Raw genomic sequence first — 12,508 nt, 5'->3', positions numbered from 1 at the left:
AGTTGTCACTTTGGATGGGCTATCACCAGCAGGAGAGTGAATTTGTGTTGGGGGGTGGAGGGTGAGAAAACCTGGATTTGTGCTAGAAATGGCCCACCTGATGATCACTTTAGATAAGCTATTACCAGCAGGACAGTGGGGTGGGAGGAGGTATTGTTTCATATTCTCTGTGTATATATAAAGCCTGCTGCAGTTTCCACGATATGCATCTGAGGAAGTGAGCTGTAGCTCACGAAAGCTTATGCTCTAATAAATTGGTTAGTCTCTAAGGTGCCACAAGTACTCCTTTTCTTTTTATAGAAAAAGTGGTATCAAGCAATCAGTCTTTGGAACAAACATCATCGATCCCTAAATAGAGCTGCTGGCATTGTTGGCAATTTAAATTTAACTGTTAACGTAGCATCTGCAGTACCTGGGAAAGCCCTTTGTTTCCCCAAACTTAGAGGTCAAAGGAATAGCACTTATTCCAGAATGTGAATATTCTTCAAGGCAAAGTGCGCTTGGTGAACCACTTCAGCCAACATCCTCTGTGTGTATAAAAAGATCTTCTACACTTTCCACGGTATGCATCCGATGAAGTGAGCTGTAGCTCACGAAAGTTTATGCTCAAATAAATTGGTTAGTCTCTAAGGTGCCACAAGTCCTCCTTTTCTTTTTGCGAATACAGACTAACACGGCTGCTACTCTGAAACCCATCTCCTCTGTGAAGAACAAATTTAGATATTTCATGGGAAGATTTTTTTGGGTCAGGCCCAGCACCATTGTTGATTTCACGCTAAACTAATGCTGCTTAGTTGTACGGAAGATGCCACTGTTCTGTTGGATGATCCTCTGCAGACCCTCCTGAATATAAATAACCATTCAAAGACACTGCTATGTCTGATGTCTCTTTCAGTACTTTCCTACACTCAAAATCACTATTTGTGAGCTTGGGCAGTGCGTGAACCCCCACTTCGGTAAGGCTAGTCCCCCAGCCCCGCCCCTACCTCACCCCTTCGACCCTGCTGGAGCCCGAGACTTCCCCATCCCAGCCAGAGGAGCACCAACCAACCTGCCCCGTCCCCCCCGAGCCCACCCGACTCCCCAGCCAGCCCAAGCTGAGCCCCGGCCAGCCTCGGGGAAGAGCATGGCCAGGACCACCGCCTGGGTTAAGGAAGGCTTAGCCTCCTCTTGCCTAGTATACCCACCACTGATGCTTGTGAGGGCTGCCCTGTTCCCTAGTGGAAGAGATGGGTCTGAATGGGGAAAACCTGAACATTGTACTAAGAGTTTGGGTGTTCCTGAGCTGTTGGCATAGATGATTGATGCCTAATGCATCAGACAGCGCATTTGTCCTATCTCCTAACCACTGTGGCACTGGGCGACCCAACGACCCCCTCAATAATTCTAATCCCACCAAGATGAACTGGCACACTTCACTACAGTGGCTCAGGAAGAGACGTGCTTCTGTCCATCACTGCCAGATCACCTGACAACTGATCCCTGTGCCACTAAGAAGTACTGAGACTCTCCTGTTAGAAACAATGGAGACAGGAGAGGCTGCAACCGGATTGCAGGCAATGCAGCACCACCACGGCGGTAGGTTTCTCCTTCCGGTCCCTCCCTACGCTCCAGTACCAGTTGTCAAGGCTGTGGTACCTTACCATTGGTATCTTTCTATTGTAATCACATACTGTAAATATAATGGCTGCAGTTCCCAAAGATGTTCTGTACTATTAGTTCATGGCCAGATTATCTGTCTGTTTGTTTGTTTTGTGTTTTTTTTTTTAAGCTGTTCCACTGTATACTGTGGGCTGGTTCCCCATTGCTTTGCAAAGCAGCTGTAAAATGCTGTTGTGTCAGAATGGTAGAGTCTGACATCTACTTGGCATTTGCTATGTACAGGCATGACTATACCAGATTTAAGGCATGGAGAATCAGGCCTAGTATCTTAAGGACAAAGGTCCTCAACCTCTTGCTGGATTTGGTCCCAAGTCAGAAAAGGATTGTATACCTAAATAAAAAATTATAAAACTCTGTAGCTCAATCTTCTACAAGATTGTACTAACAGAGATGGTAGTCAAGATCGCGCCATAAGATTTATTGAATCAAATTACTGTTGATTTCCAGAAGTGTCAAGTATTTTAATTTAAAAGCTTCTATTAAAAGTAATGGTTGCAATGAAGTGTGATTTATAACAGACCACCTGATTAATGGATCAGGCCAAGACTCATTCGAGTGTGTCATGCTGCATCCCTGAAACTCAGCCCAATACCCCCCTCCCTTTACAAGAGAAATAACTGCTATCTTCCCCCGGCCCGCCCAGTGTTGTGGTCCTGTGAGGTGCTGAGCCCCCTTCGACTCCCACTGACTTCATCCTTCATTGGCTTTGTGAGGGTTGAATGTACTTCGCAGCAGGAACAGGCTGCAGGGAAACTAAACCATAGCAGGAGGAAACTGTTGACTCTGTTAATAACTACAGCCCCAATTCAGCAAAACATCTGAATTGTCCTGTTGACTACTTACATGCTTAAAGTTCAAAATGTACTTAAATGCTTTCCTGAACTGGGGCCGTATTTCTTATTACAGCCTCCCCTCATCCACCCACCTAGATCTGTAGCCCAAAGTTACATTTTCTTTCCGCCTTATCTGCAAAACATCACAGCCACCATATCTTGTACTTATATATCTTTATTACACACAACTCAATTTCATTTTCAATAATTACTGTAATTTGTCATCTACACTTAGCCTCAAATCTCCTCTCTTATATAACATTTTGATTGCTACATATGGAATGTCTATTTTCTAGTTTTCTATGCTTAATCCTCAGCGTGGACTTGAATTAGAAATAACTTTTTTTTTTCTCTTCCCCAGCAATACCCTGACTACAAAGTGATTCTGTTCTTACAAAGTGATGGTTTCAATAGTTCTTCAAGGCAGCACAGTCATATTTTGGAGACGTGTATACGCTGTCCATTTTCTGGGTTTTGTTGCATATGTTTTTCTCTTTGATCCAAGACACAAAGTTCTTTAAATCTTCTTTAAACGTATCAAAATCTGTTGTTATGGTCTCGCAGGACGAATGATTGCCTGGGGATTCCTAAGAGGGGGAAAGACATTTTTTTTTTAGGAGAAAATTTATAGTTAATTTCCCTCCAAATATTACATATTCATAGAATCATAGAATATCAGGGTTGGAAGGGACCTCAGGAGGTCATCTAGTCCAACCCCCTGCTCGAAGCAGGACCGATCCCCGACTAAATCATCCCAGCCAGGGCTTTGTCAAGCCTGACCTTAAAAACTTCTAGGGAAGGAGATTCCACCACCTCCCTAGGTAACGCATTCCAGTGTTTCACCACCCTCGTAGTGAAAAAGTTTTTCCTAATATCTAACCTAAATCTCCCCCACTGCAACTTGAGACCATTACTCCTCGTTCTGTGATCTGCTACCACTGAGAACAGTCTAGAGCCATCCTCTTTGGAACCCCCTTTCAGGTAGTTGAAAGCAGCTATCAACTCCCCCCTCATTCTTCTCTTCTGAAGACTAAAGATCCCCAGTTCCCTCAGCCTCTCCTCATAAGTCATGTGTTCCAGACCCCTAATCATTTTTGTTGCCCTCCACTGGACTCTTTCCAATTTTTCCACATCCTTCTTGTAGTGTGGGGCCCAAAACTGGACACAGTACTCCAGATGAGGCCTCACCAATGTCGAATAGAGGGGAACGATCATGTCCCTCGATCTGCTGGCAATGCCCCTACTTATACATCCCAAAATGCCATTGGCCTTCTTGGCAACAAGGGCACACTGTTACATTCTATATCACTTAGCCCAAATGACCAGTATCACATGTGAAACCAGGATAACTGTCCTCCCTCCCCCCATACTCACAGCAAATGGCTCCACATTAATCCTACAAAGCAGTAATATGAGCCCATGTTCTGATCATCCTTGAAAACATGCACAATACCCCATCCTCTCTGCAGCTATTGGATGATTAATATCTGGCAGATGGGAGTGTGAGCAACCAGATCAAAGAATATGTTTAACTCACAGAATACAGACTATGGACTCTTAAAACCCATTCTGGAACACCATGACATCCCAACCATAGAGAACCAGTATAACATTATCAACATTGTTTTTGGAAGAGAGCCATTAGTGCGGCAGACAATTTCTGTCTCTCAGATCTCCTCTCTGTTGTCTTTTTTGGGTTTGCTTATGCACCAGGTCAGTTAGGCCTCATTATTGCAGTAAAACCAGTCAGTAGAAAAAGTGTAGGTGCATTTTTTTTCTATCTCAGCATCACCCTTCAAGCAATCAAAATGGCGTAAGATATCTGTTGGTGAGTACTGTCTATATCCTCCCTGTTAATTGCATTGTAGTTCTCTTAAGTGCAGATTGCCAATTGCACCAAGGTATACAATTTCTTCATGGTCATTATTTTTTTCCTAAGGACTACAATGAAACCGTCAAGCTCATTAAAAGTCTGAGTGGACTGATGTCACTAGTGGACTGTATAGGCATGAGTCTGTGCACTACAGTCAAATCTTGAAATCCTCAAGGACTGGAGCTGGTCAGCATATAGGAGAGGGGAGGGTATTGCAAAGATGGTTTTGGTTTTCTATTTTGAGTTAAAAACAGAGATTTGAAAAATTTCTAACTGCTCCATAGTTGGTTGAAAAGCTGAGAAGCAATTTTGTGAAAGGACCAATTTGCTGAGAACCTTCCACTAGTCTCTCCCTGCTTCCCGCATAGAGCGGGTGCTCAACTGCCTTCTCCTGGGCCATATGGAGAGCCTGCTGAGTGTCTAGGGTTCTGTGTGGGTTGACAAGCAACTGGAGAGATATGTAACACAGGAACTTGCCCCTTAATGGCTGGAGGGCAAGCCAACCTTGTTTACCAAAGGAGGTACACCTCAACGAGAGAAGCTCATTCCCTATGAAGAGCAGCAGGTGGCCGCAGGGTGGGAAGAAAAATTCTCAGGACACAGAACCCTGGGGAGCTGTAGCTGGTCTGGCTCTTGCAGAGACAGTGAACTGTGACCCAGTTCTGAGGGAGAGGCTGGAAACCCCCCCCAGCTAAGGGAAGAGAGACACTGAACTGGTGTTGGGACCTGGAAGGCCAGTGTGTACTTGGGGACTGAATAAACTGGATCCCAGGTGGGGAATGTTTTAATTTCCTTTTAACTCTGTTGGGTTAAAGGAGCCGTGAATAAGGGGGAAAAGAGAGGCAGGGGGCTGTAGAGTGACTTCTGGCCGTGTGAGGATGCATAGGAGGTGGCAACTCCATTTCCCTCCACCACACACATACACTGCCCCTTTAAGGTGGGGGTACTGTCCTGGAGCATCCACTGGTTGTGGAACCTAGGAAGGAGTTTCTCCAGTGGGACTGCCCTGCCTTGGAGTGTTTTGCTGTGTTACCAGAGAGCATGAGCTGATGAAGGGGCATTAGGCTTCCATTTGCCCTAGGCGCTCACTGATTTCCCGCCCACCCTCCCCTCCCGCCAGGACCTCTGCTCCTGACGTAAATCAATTCACTGACATAGCAATGGGAGAGAAATCTCTGCTAGAGAACCTTGAATAGATTCCCTACCCTTTAGATCTTTTTATGAATGAGCAACTTGGCCATCAATTTTCACTCATTCCTTAATCAGGCACAACTTTCACTGACTTTCTAGTTAGTCAAGATTTCAGGGTCCCAGTCATTCCATCAGTTGCAGTCATGGGAACTACATGAAATGATAGATTCCCAGGGCTGGGCCCAATGTGTTTTCAAAAAGGATTAGTGCCTTTTTTGAAAGGTATTTACTGAATAAACACAGAAAAAAGGAGAGAGAAAGCTGAGTAAATTGATACCTGTGTGGGATAACACTTGAGAGTAAAGCAAAATAAATAATAAAAAACCTACTTTTAGAAATGGGCAAACGTTTTTCAGTTCTTTCATATCTTCTTCAACTCCCAATACGCACTTGTCGCGGTTTATTTTGTGCAATTCATGAATAAATTCATTTGCGTATTTATGTGAACATTTTTGACACTGAGATAAATAGGAGAAAAGTTAACTGTAGCTGTATCCTATACGTTTATATTACATTTTACACCAGCCTAGTTTTTCTTGAAATAAGTCAGTCAAATCATATATTGAATCTCAACAGTCAAATTATTATTTTTCAACACAAATGTAGCCCCTTTTCCTCCCACCCAGTTGTCCTTCTATAACTTTTGAAAAGTGAGCCTGTGTCTGAAACTTTCATATGCGCAATAGTTACAAATCACTCCTAAATTACTATACCTAAAGACTTAGCAGTGAAAACATTTTCATTATTATTATTATTATTATTGTTTGTTTATGCATTTGAAAGTGTTTGGGGACTAATTGAGCTCCACTGAAGTCTTTCCATTGATTTGAATGGACTGAGGAGGTGATCCTTACATATAGTCAGTTTCACTGTTTTTCCATACAGTTAGTCACTTCCTGCCTGGATGAAAAGACCGTTATGCTCATCAACTTCGGAACAGAAAACCCGTTATAAAAATGTATTAAAAGAACTTAATTTTTTGTTTAAATCAGGGCATACTATTTATGTCCGTCAGCAACTGCAATGTTTTGATCTTAGTCAAATTCTTAAAATTCAAAATGACAGTATCCATTTGAAAGAAAATATGGTACGTCCTCCGTAACCGCAGAAAAATATCATGATCTATTGCATTGGTACTTTAGAGAGTCATCAAATAAATGTCATAAGTTACTAAGTAAAAACCCCTTTCTCCAAGCCATTCTTTGATTTCCTCACTAACAACGCCCATGTACCCTTCCCATGCCTTAGCTGTTCTCTCAGATGCTGTAATAGTGTGTTAGACTAGTGTGCATCTGAAGAAGTGGGCTTTTTACCCACGAAAGCTTATGCCCAAATAAATCTGTTAGTCTTTAAGGTGCCACTGGACTCCTTGTTGTTTGTGTTTTATACTGTTATCTCTTTGGGAACCCCGCATTTTCGCTTGTCTTGCAAACCCTGGATACATTTACCAAAACAGTATAAAAATAATTATAGTAATAAACCACAGCTGCTTACCGTGATATTTGTTGGTGTAGTAAAATGTTTCTAAACATGAAAGAAATCAGTCAGTGTCAAGTTTAAAATTATCACAAAAAGAAATTGTTCAGAAAAAAACCCTGAAATTGACTTACCCCAGAATTCTCATGCGTCTTATTAAGTAAAGAAATAATTTCCTTCACTAATGTAGCGATATTATGTGGCGAGTTTGACGTTGTTATCTTCAGAGGAACAAAATGACTGTGTATCCCAAGACTAAGAAATATCAGAAGCATGTATTTGTACATTTTAAATGCAGTCTCTGTAGGCTTGGAATTTTTTGTAATGTATTGTAACTTATTTTGTGTTCAAGCTCATCTCTCTTTATATATAGCTATTGATCTTGCTTATATATGAAATCCGGCTACGATTACTATCTTATCTGACTCGCATATCATTGAAATAGGAAGTAAACTACAACCTAAGCAGTATAATTAGCTGCTTATCTGATTTTAAATGTGCTTGCTATTCATATTATGTCTGTTAGTATTTTAAATTTAAATACTTTAATTTAAAAAATACATATCCATTTCTAACTTTTAATTAGATGTTTTTTCTACACAAGCACTAATGATGTACAAATGCATATCCCAATAAACATACCCCAGTCACATGGGGCAAGATCCTGTGCTGGTGTAAATCAGCATAGCTTCACTTGACTTAAATGGAGCTATACCAATGTGTACCAACTGAAGATCTGGCCTGTAGTATTTAATTAGTAAATTTCCCTAATGTGGTAAAAGTGGTTTGTTTGGGTTTTTTGGGTACACGGTTAAACTTTTTGTTATGTAGACAACCCTTGCAAAATTGTATTAGTTAAATTCTTTGGGGCAAGTTACTTTCTTGTGACAGGTGAGTAGAATCTCATGTTTTTTCTTTACCATAAATAGTTAGTGTGGGGAATATATAGACTTTATCCCTGGCCTAGTAAACTTCATGACAATTTGACAAGGCTGAACTGTAGACTTGAGTGTGTAATTGTTTGTGAAGTCCTATGTAAGAATGTGATTCTATACATGTGCAAACATGCTCATGATCTCAAAGGGAAGAGATGTGAATAAAGTTGCATTAATGTGTAAGTATTTGCAGGATCGGGGCCTAAGATGTTAACTACAAGACATCTGGCAATAATCCCTCAAGGGCCAGATTCTTCTCCCGTTATTCTAGTGAATATTCCAATTGATTTAAATAGGGCTACTCACATGAGGAATGTAAGTAGGATCTACTACAAAATGAGTAGCAATGAATGTTACCATTAATTTATAGAGCAAAACAAGCAAAATTTCAGGGAACTCTGGGTCAAATGTAAGAATCGTGTCTACGTACCAAGGATGTAGCATGAACAGGGAAATCACTAAAAGTCAGCATTGGGTATAATATGCCATAAGGTGCTGTTGTGTTAATTATTCTCCACCTACTCCTCGCCTTCTTTCTGTGTTTGATATGAGCTCTGGCTTATGCTGATGGCAGAAAGGAAGGGCAGGCTGCTGATTCACCATTGTGCACATGTGCCAGCTACTGTGGTGTAAGATATAGGCCACTGGCACCTGAGCAGGGGGCCAGCCATTGAGGGGGCGGGTCACAGGACCTGCCATAGGAATGGCAGTAGGAACTACTGAGATGCTCCTTCCCAGCCTGGAGCAGGCTGATTTCTCTCCCTCCCCAGCCCCCGGCACCCACCTGTCTCTCACTAGGTCCCCTTCCTATCCCTCGCCTCCCCTTCACAAGGAGCTTCAACCCCTCCGCCCCCCAAATTCTGAACACTGTTCACCAGAGTATTTGCTTTTTGTTGTTTTTGTTGTTGTTTGTTTTAATGTTTGCCTTCCAGTCAGGGAACAGGAACATTGCCATGTGACTTGTGTCCCATCCACACCATAATAATGGATAGAGAAATTTGCAAACAGCAGGTAGGCTGAGACTTTTTTATATAAATTGCTAGGTCAATACTTGCACAAAAGAAATAAACTTGTGGGAATGTGGATCATTTTACAATGAATATTATCTGGATCAAATAATTTTTCCAGCTTTAATACTTAAGTACCTCATGGTAGATGCACAAGGCTTTATTCATTAATGTATGTCAAGTGCTTTGAGGTCACTGGGGAGAAGTAGCAAAATATTATTAATACTCTGAAACTTCAGAAGGCAGTTTCATAGACTTAGCACTGGATGCTTTCTTTAGCAGTGCTTCAAGGACTGGAAGTACGTACTACAGCACTGTGTATCTGGTAACTCGTTCTGTTCACATCCAGGTTTATAATAGTAGTGTGGGAGGTTCTGTTCGGCTACTTTAGACATATTGTGATGTCAGAAGTCCAGTTTGTTTTTATGTGATTCACAAACAGGAGGCAAAAGCCAACTTTAGTGTCTTACTGAATCTTTGGTTTGTGTTCTTTTGGTGTAAGATTGTAGATGTTTTGTGTAATGGCGTTTGGAAACAGAGGAAGGCTTTTTGGTGTTGACACAGGGAGCTCTGAGAAGACTGAGTAAGAGAACAAAGATGCAAAGTGCTCCAAAGCTGAAAGAGCGAGAGATGGGAATTAACATTTTAAAAGTAGTTGTGTGTTGAAGTCTCTCTGTTCAACTTCATGCTGTATACTTAAATTCTAACCTATTAATAAGAGTTGGTCAGAAAACTTGGATGGAAAACGTGGGGATGGAACGTGGGGATACTTTCTCTTGCCATTTTTTGACTAGCTGTACTTAGTGCATCACTCCACAGTAAATTATATCAATGGTATTCAGTAGTAAAGGAGTGCCATCTAGAGAGTACCGAGTGCTAATTTCACACAGTATTTTGTTTTCCAGTTTTAAATAAAAAGATGCATGCCAAACTTCAGAACATTGCCACATATGTCAACCCCGTCTAAAATAAGCATGGGATTTACACGCCTTTATTTTAAAGTGCCTGCATAAGTTAATTGAAAGAACAGGTCAGCGACTTGTTTCTATTATCCACCCCACTGTACCAGAATAAGAATTTTAAATTAAGGAAGTCAACGTGGTTAATTCACATGGGATAACTTCTTGGCTTGATAGGGGTAATCAGGGTAGACACTCTAGTTGCGTGGGGATTGTAAAACAAGGTGGGACGATGAGTGAGAGAGATAAATAAGAAGTTGGAGGGCACAAATCTCTATAGCCAATTCATGACACTATATTTTTAAAAAGGCACCATGTGTAGTACGATAGAATGAAGGCTGTACAATAGTTTTATAAGCCCAGTATTGCTAACAGTTAAAGAACAGTCTATTTTCCCTCAAGTGCTGGAGGGCTGTATATTTGGAAACCCTGACTTCTAGCTTTGCTATTGCCTTGGGGCTTCCAGAGGTCATGACATGCAGCACAATGATGACCAGGAAGTCCTCGGTAGCTGCAGATTTGTGGCAACAGATATACATTACTCTAGTGAATGGAAATGAGTGGGTGTGGGGAATATTTTGGTGAACTTGTGTCTTACCAGAGTCCAGAAGGGTGCTTGGTGCACTGGAGATAAAAGCAAAGTAAAAATATGAAATGGCAAGGCTGATTCTTGTACTGAAAGCGTTCTACAGGAAAATGGATTTTATCTTTGGTTGAGACCATCACCTTACAATGAAACTCTAATAAAAGTCACCAAAGAGGTGGCTGCAGCTGTTCTGGAGGCTTAGAACAGGTGGCTGCAGAATATAGTCCGATTAATAAAGCCCTTCGGGGCCTGACATTGTTAGCAAAGGCTGCATTGTGCTGGATACCCAAGTTTCTTCTATCCAGCATGGCTTGCAGAATCGTTGCCCCAGTCTGTGACAACTAGCAAGTCAGAGCTGCTGCATGTTGGTGATCGAGAAGTATCACCAAAAACGTACCAGTTGCAACCCAAAAAAGTGTCACATGTCTGCAGGAAATGTATAGCCGTTCTTCCTAGATTGGGATTAAGTTACCCCTCTGCAGTCATGGCGGGAGTGAGCATTTAGCATCTGGAGCGCTGACAGAGCAAAGGTTTGTGTAAGTGCAAAAGTACGTCTTCTCTCCAGGGGAGATTTTAGATTTTTAGGGCCTTTGTAAGTAGGGGGTTAAAACTGTTTTGCAACATGTAATAGAATCAATCTGTCCAGATTAAAATGAAGTCTGCCATACTAAGCTACAGTCTCCCCATAGAATAATGGGGAAGGGGGAAATACACACAACCCCTCAGTGTCCGCCTTGCTCAGTAATAAATACCTTTAAAAAAAAATGAACAAAAAACCTATATAGTTATATACAAGATTCAGTCCATGCAACCTGGCTTGGAGACTCCATTTGCATTGCAGGTATCATTGGAGAACAAATCAGAAGAGGGGCTAGATCCAGTAACCCTAACAATCCATGAACAGTGTTTGGGGTAAAGGGGTTTGTTACAGCGATAGGCAAAGGGTGACGGGGGAAGCATTACAGCCTCATATCCTGACCCCAAATCGGACTTCATCCTAATGAAGTAAATTCCTGCCTGAATTTGGTATTAATTGAAAAATCCTAAAGCTTCAGAGCATCACCTCATAAATTGCAGTGGTTAAAAAGTAAATCTAACTCACTCGATGCAGTTATGGAGGCACATATTTGCCTTCTTCAGTAGCGAAATGGCATTGCCAGAGTCAGAACATAAAACTAGATGGAAAAGGATAGATGGACCAATGGTCTTCTGTCGCACTGCAATGTCTGCAGTATGTATGGTTTTATAGGTTGAAATTAACTCCTATGCAGAGGGCCAGCACAAAGGCTGGTGCCCCACTGAAATCCCACCTAAGCCCTGTTGTGAAGATTTAAGTGATCTGTTATGCTCAAATTAATTTGTTAGTCTCTAAGGTGCCACCAGTCCTCCTTTTCTTTTTGTAGGTCTTGTGGTGGTTCTTTAGTCAGGGTGAATTTCACCCATATTGAGTAACCTCAGTTGACATTTGTTCAATAAACTTATTTCTGCATATACAATCTTCTGAAATAGTCAAATCCTTACAATTAGGTGACCCCACTTAAATCAGTCTATTAACTTTATTTAAAAACGAGAGTGTTCTTAAAATCACCCTAGCATTTCTTCCAGAAAAAAACGACAATGACAAAGTTATATATTTGTGTAAGAAGACTGGTTTCATTTAGCGTAATTTCATTACTTTTGTAAGAAAGTTTCACAAACCTTTGTCATGGAAAAACAGTCTACAGATATTCACTCGTTGCTTCTATACAAATAACTCATGATACCAATGGCTAACATTTGTTGACATTTTATTTGAATTTTACTAAATTTTTACTTTTAAAACTCAAGGTGTGACACACAAATATATAGAAATAGTCTATATATTTCACAATAATTAACACAATTTTTAAAGTAACACTTACATACTTGTGATCCTGCCTCAATCTAATCTTTTCTAAGTATCTTATCAATAATTCATTTCGCATTAGGGAAAGACAGACATAGAGA

General features: G+C 41.2%; 1 protein-coding gene across 1 annotated transcript; it reads right to left on the bottom strand.

Annotated features, from left to right (window-relative positions):
- Positions 1–2,661: 2,661 nt before the first annotated feature.
- Positions 2,662–7,391, bottom strand: LOC144930813 (uncharacterized). The gene is made up of 4 exons (XM_078854169.1): positions 7,170–7,391; positions 7,054–7,083; positions 5,889–6,017; positions 2,662–3,082 (listed from the first exon to the last, which is right to left on the bottom strand). The coding sequence occupies exons 1-4, from the start codon at positions 7,320–7,322 to the stop codon at positions 2,903–2,905; spliced, it is 492 nt and encodes a 163-aa protein (XP_078710295.1). The 5' UTR covers positions 7,323–7,391; the 3' UTR covers positions 2,662–2,902.
- Positions 7,392–12,508: the final 5,117 nt, after the last annotated feature.

This window comes from Lepidochelys kempii, chromosome 8 (genome assembly GCF_965140285.1).
Source record: "Lepidochelys kempii isolate rLepKem1 chromosome 8, rLepKem1.hap1, whole genome shotgun sequence".
NCBI lineage: Eukaryota > Metazoa > Chordata > Testudines > Cheloniidae > Lepidochelys > Lepidochelys kempii.
This window is presented reverse-complemented; position numbering and strand designations above follow the sequence as displayed.